The sequence below is a fragment of the Miniopterus natalensis genome, chromosome 17, assembly GCF_054644295.1.
Source record: "Miniopterus natalensis isolate mMinNat1 chromosome 17, mMinNat1.hap1, whole genome shotgun sequence".
NCBI lineage: Eukaryota > Metazoa > Chordata > Mammalia > Chiroptera > Miniopteridae > Miniopterus > Miniopterus natalensis.
This window is the reverse complement of record NC_142097.1, coordinates 8,371,993-8,377,992: the sequence shown is the minus strand read 5'-3', so window position 1 is coordinate 8,377,992 and position 6,000 is coordinate 8,371,993. Positions and strand designations below refer to the sequence as shown.

General features: G+C 48.6%; 1 protein-coding gene across 1 annotated transcript in view; it reads right to left on the bottom strand.

Moving 5' to 3' along the window:
• Positions 1–275: 275 nt before the first annotated feature.
• GAS7 (growth arrest specific 7) overlaps positions 276–6,000 on the bottom strand; it is a 199,578-nt gene continuing 193,853 nt past the window's right edge. Inside the window, exons 12-14 of the mRNA XM_016222496.2 lie at positions 2,659–2,738; positions 1,153–1,251; positions 276–480 (exon numbers count right to left, since the gene is read on the bottom strand). Of these exons, the coding sequence (XP_016077982.1) occupies positions 367–480; positions 1,153–1,251; positions 2,659–2,738 (293 nt within the window). The 3' untranslated portion in view covers positions 276–366. The remainder of the gene's footprint in view (positions 481–1,152; positions 1,252–2,658; positions 2,739–6,000) is intronic.

Sequence of the window (6,000 nt, the reverse complement as noted above, 5' to 3'; positions counted from 1 at the left end):
GCTCTAGGTGGGGAAATCACCCCTACGGTGCTCAGCAGGGACCACAAAGTTTCAGCCTCAGTTTGTTCTTGAAACGGCAAGCACAGCATGGGAGTTGGGGGTCTTCCGCCTTAGAGACAAGGGCGGGGCCATGGATCCATCTTCTTGGCTTGAGAACACTAGGGACCACCCATTGAGGCCATCCAGGCCACCATGCTGGAATCGCTAGCTGCAGCCCACACCCTCCCCTCTCCTCAGTGGACCAGGAGAGTGGGTGGGAGGTCAGCTCCACTTGGCAGCAGGCCCCATGGTGGGAACCACCACCTCTTCTCCATGGGACCCCCAGCCCCTCTCCTTGGCAGGACCCCCGGGGCCGCATGTGCCCATCTATATCTCCATGTCCACAGGGCGGATGTTGCCCGTCTTGTGCTCTCTGACCCACAGCTCCCTGTCTTTGGCTGGGTCCACTTTTCGAAGCAGTTGGTCCACAGGCTCAACTGTCTGCAAGGGATGGAGAAGAGAGGATACCATCAGAGGGGGCAGCAGAGCCAGGGACATTGCCCTGAGCCATGCTGCTCATATCTTTGCCTGTCAGAGCAGCGTCTCCAGAGGGTTTGGGGCCCCAGGGGAGCCCCATCAGAGGGAGAGACGTGCAGAGGCTGTGAGAGTGGAAAGCTGGGACCTCTCACCCCACCCTGCTTCTCACTCGGTGCACTTGACCCTTTGGACCTTGGGACTGGATGAAAGGGCAGAGTGTCTCAATGGCTCCAGGTCTGTGACCAGTTCTACCATTTGTTCCCACGGTTACCATCACAGAACAGGGCAAATGAAATTTTAGCTTTAGATATGCTGAATAGTTCTAGATTTTTTTTCCTTTTTGGTAAGAAACTCACTGGGGCAGGCAATATCGTCTCCAGCTATAAACTATCATGAGCCCCTTTGCCCTCAGGGTAATGGCTCATGTGTGTTGTAACCATTTCATAGGCTGGGGATGGGTTCACATGGGTGAGCAGGACCATCTACAAGTCCATCCCAAGGTTGTCCACCGACCATCTTCAGGACAGATTCATTCGTAGTGACCACTTAACCTGCCACAGAGCAATGGCAGGTGGCTCTCCTGACCCCGGGTCCCCCTCGGGTCCCACTGGCCTCCGCCCTGGGGGGGGGACTCACGCTTTGGTTGAACATGTCTGTCTCATGCCGCAGCTGTGTGTACTGGCACAGGTGTTGCCGGATCATCTCCACCCTCTCCACCTCCAGCCGCTCCAGCTCCTGTGCAGGAGGAAAGACCGAGACCTCTGGGCATGTCCCCTCAACACGGGGCCCTTCCCACCACACACGTCCCAGACCACCTTCTCACACAACACCAGTTGCCGCCTGGTTAGGCTGGATCCTGTCTGACCCCCTGGGGCCTGATGAAAAACTCGACCCACATCTAGTGGTGAGATGACGCTGACACAGCAGCTGTATTTCCTGACTCCTGCCTGCCAGGCACGGCGGGTGCTGAGAGGTGTATAGGTGTTCCTTAATTGTCCTCATAACAATAACCTTAAGAGATAGGTTCTGTTCTTATCTGCATTTTCCAAACAAGGGAATGAACATCCAGAGAGGTAACGTCGCCTTCCCAAAGTGACATGGAATTATGGGAGGAGCAAGATTTGAACCAGGGTCTGCAGTGGTCTTAACCGTGATTCTGCACCAGAGCAGCGGCAGCTCCGGCTCCGGGTGGGGTGGAGAAATGGGAGTGTCTGGGCCTCCCTGGGCCTCTGCCGAGCAGCCTCTGTCCTCTGTCCACCCGTGATCAGGGACAGACCAGAGGACAGGCCAGAGGAGGAAGGGGGCTGGGAGCGGGGTGGATACTTTCAAAGGGAAGAGTGGAAAGGGTTTGTCCCTTGGTTTCTAGGTGGTTCCACATCTATGGAATTTAGGAGACTGGGCTGTGATTCTCTGCACAACTAGGTCACTGCTCCAGCGATTAACCGAGGAGGGGGAGTAAAGTAGGGGCTTAATTAAGAGATTAACCAGGAGGGAAACCAGGTCACTGTCCTGTGCTTTGGCAACAGGGCGATATGATAAACACCCGGAGTGATGCTCCTTCCTCCTCGGGCCCAGCGGCCCCAGTGCCCACCACACTTCACTACATACTAGTGCTGACTGAGGAGGAGACACTGCCCCTTCACAAGAAAAGCTCCTGAAGGCAAGAAAAGGGCTCCGATGCCTTTCCCCACAGCCCCGATCATGGGCCTCCCCCCGCTCCTCCTGCACAGTTCCCCAACCTCACCATTTACACGCCCTGCAGGGATCTCCGCCATAGGAGCTGCAACTCTTCTGGGCGGTGAGAGGGCCACGCTTCCTACAACTTGACTATTTGTCCTAAGGGGGCCACTGTCAACTCAGTTGGGGACCCTCAGTTGAACCTGATCCCTCAGGGGACAGCCTAGGAAGATACAGCAAGACCCAACCCTCACCCATGTTTACACAGCTAGGAAATGCCAGAGCAAGGGTGTGAACCAGCACACACTTGCCCAGAGTCAAGGCCCTGACCCCAACATGAGCAGATATCATGACCATCTCCCCAGTCACCTCCACTCTATCGCCTGCATGCCCACCGGCACCCACCCAGGGCGTCCTGAGTGCCAGTCACCATACTGGCATGCCTATACATCTCTGGGCACTCACCAACGTGGTGGTCACCATCTCTTCAAACCACTTGGACTGGGCCTGGTTGTAGAGGTCCACACAGCGCATGAGGTCATCTCCTAGAAGAGGCCAGTGCCACGGTCACACTCTGTCCTGTCCTTGCCATGGCTGCCCTGTCCCACCTGTACCCACAGCCATGCCTTCTCCTCTCCTTGGGGTCACAGAGGCCATTGGAAAGTGGGAGCAGGGAGTAAAACGCAGAACAGAGAGGGGCAACCCAGTACCACAAGGGACCAACTTCAGAGTGTGCAACTGCACTTGGCCCCAGACACTAAGAGTTCAGGATAGAGGACCCTCAGTGTGTGGGGGTTTCCGGGGTGGAAAGAGGGTTATTCCTAGGACCCCCCACCCTATCACAAGCCCAAGAAATGCTTCCTCTCTAAAGACGGTAGTTTCATTTCACACTGAAGAGTCTTCTTTGATTAAAACTTGGTACTATTTAAGAGTTAAAGAAGAAAATTTGCAAATTATGTCTGTTGTGTGTATGTGTGTGCACGTGCATGCCCATATGTGTGTGCGTGTGTGTACATGCGGCAGCTTGTCATTCTGAAACACAATGTATCTGAGGGTTTATGGTTCACCCATGTGCAGTAATGGTATGAAAACACGCACTAGAGTGCTGTCCAGGATGGTGCTCACACTGGAAACAGAGAATGGGTGGGTGGGAGGAAACGAGCTCTTTCTGTAGCATTTTATTTCATAAGAGAGCTGAAACACAACTATTCAATTTTGATGGCTAGTCTATTGTTTTCTGTAAACACTTTGCAATTAGAAAGAAAATAAGCTATAAAGTAATTGCCAACATTACTAAGGTACCAGCACCCCAGACCCCTGCCACACAAAACACAGCTCCGAGAGCAGCAGCGTCAGTATGCCCTGCAGCTTGCCAGAGGTGCCACTCTCAGGACGCACCCTAGGCCTGGTGAATGGGAAACTGCGTTTCCCAGGATTGCCAGGTGGTACACGTGCACCTCGGGGCTAGAGAAGCCTGGCACAAACCAAACCGCAAGGCTAGGAGACAACAGGAACAAAGGCTGAACTCATGAAAACCTAAAGGGTTTATTTTAAATTTGGCTCAAAGGTGAGATCAAGTCACAAATAACAAAATATCTAGAATATGAGTATGAAAACTCTGCAAATCAGAACTTGTGGAATATGGTTTAGGCAGCGGCCTGAGGAAAAATAAGTTTCTGGCGGCCTAAATACAGGGCGGGGCAAGAGTAGGTTTACAGCCGTTCGTATGGAAAATAATACAATAATTAACAGATAATACAAGAATAAACTCTGTTTTGCACACTCAGAACTGTAAACCTACTTTTGCCCCATCCTGTATTTAAATATTTTTAACCTGATGCAAAAAAAAAAAAAAGTAAGAAAAAAGTGATTAAAAAAAACTCTTGAAAGCGGAAGCTCTTTCTAAGTTAGTCACAAAACCTAGACTACGTCAGAGAGAAAAGATCACTATTCAGAAAAATAACAAGAAATAAGCCAACTCCCCCGCAAAAAAATACAAAGAGCCAAATTAAAAGATAAACAACTACCTAGAAAAAATATTTGCAACTCAAATGACAAAAGGATAATCTTCCTAACATATAATCTCAGTCAGTCAGAACACGACCAGCCACTGACTAGAAAATGGGGAAAGAATATGCGTTACTCGCTTCAGTAAGTCTGTTTTTAAAATGCTCAACTTCGCTCAAAAAGAAACGTAAATTAAATTAGCAACAAGATATTATTTTCCGCAGAGAGTATGCTGTCACAATTTGATAACACACAGCGCTGACAAGAGTTCAGGGAACAGCCAGCCATCAGTGCTCTTGGTGGGCACCCCCCGGAAAGCAGTTTGGAAACGCCCAGCAAGATGGGTACAGCACTCTGACCAGGAAAGTCACCCCCCTGCACCCCCTCGCAGGGCCAGGCCCGCACGCAGACGCTCACAGTAACACGACGGGAAAGGCCTCCCGCAGTCAGGGACGCGATGGAATGAAGGTGGACACCTGGATCCCATGCAACCACTGAAAAAGGCTGATGGGCCAAAAAAAGAGACATCGTCCATCCCCAGTGAAATGCAAGGGATCCGCTTCTCTGCCCAAAGAGGCACCGCATCAGCGACCTACTCCAGACCGACAAGGTCTAGAACTTCATTTTATATCTGATGAAGAGATGGAACAAACAGAAGGACCGAAAACACCATTTACAGCTCGGTCCGACAGTGACTGATTATGAAACGGATGACCAGGATTGAAACAAGATTTTGACCGTAACTCAGGCACCACTGCACACGAGAAAACATCCTGCAGGAGATGGAAGAGGCAGCCACATGTCTCGGGCGCAACGTCCATCGAGCTCGCTAACGTTGTCGGTGGCTGCGGGTGTGATGGGAACGGGCCCGGGGCGGAGAGCGTGGGAGCACGCAGCAGGAGTAACTGCTGCGGGCCAGCACCTTGCTGCTGGTGCGACGCCGCGTTGTATGTTGTTGCTTATGTTCGCCTAAGCTTTTGTTTTTGTTTTGTTTTATGGGGTTTTGGCTTATAAAATTTTAAATATAAATAATTGAAAAATTTCCCAGAAATCTATCTGATAGTCACAAACTGAGAAATAATTTTATTTTATTAAAATGACAGTGAAACAAATACTGAAATTACAAAGAAAAAAAAAGTCTGATGTACGTGAATGGATGGGATTAAATATATAGGTAATGGAATAGAGCGATCTCTAAGATGTGCCAATTAAAATGTAACTTCGGAACATAGAGTATACGATCTAATGTGTGTAAATTTAAATATAAATATTAAAAACATTTAAAAAATTAAAACACTAAGAAGTATTGATGGTGATTATATTTGGCAAATAAAGATTTTATATTCTTGTGAGCTGATTAAAAATGTTTTCCCAAGCAAAGATAGATTTTGTAATATAATTTTAATAACTTAATTAATTACATGAATCTAAATATGCCTCTCCTCATCCTGGGTTTTCCTTCCCAATCTCAATAAGGATATAATGCCTTCTATTTCTGGACCTGGTAATTTATCACTGTGCATTGTAAGATCTTTATATCATATGTTACATTTCTATTATTTTTCTATTGACTTATTTTTAAACCATCTTATTTCAAAATGTCCATAAGGTGGCTGCTTCATTCTATAATGAGTTAATTGTACCAGGTTCTCCAGAAGTTGAGGTGAAAGGGACCTAGACCATCTGATCCGAGCCCTAATCCTACATCACACACTTCAGTCCCAGAAAACAGTGTGCACTGTCCTTGCGTGCAGTGAAACACTTTTTTTAGAAATATTTGATAAGTTTGTACTAGTTCTA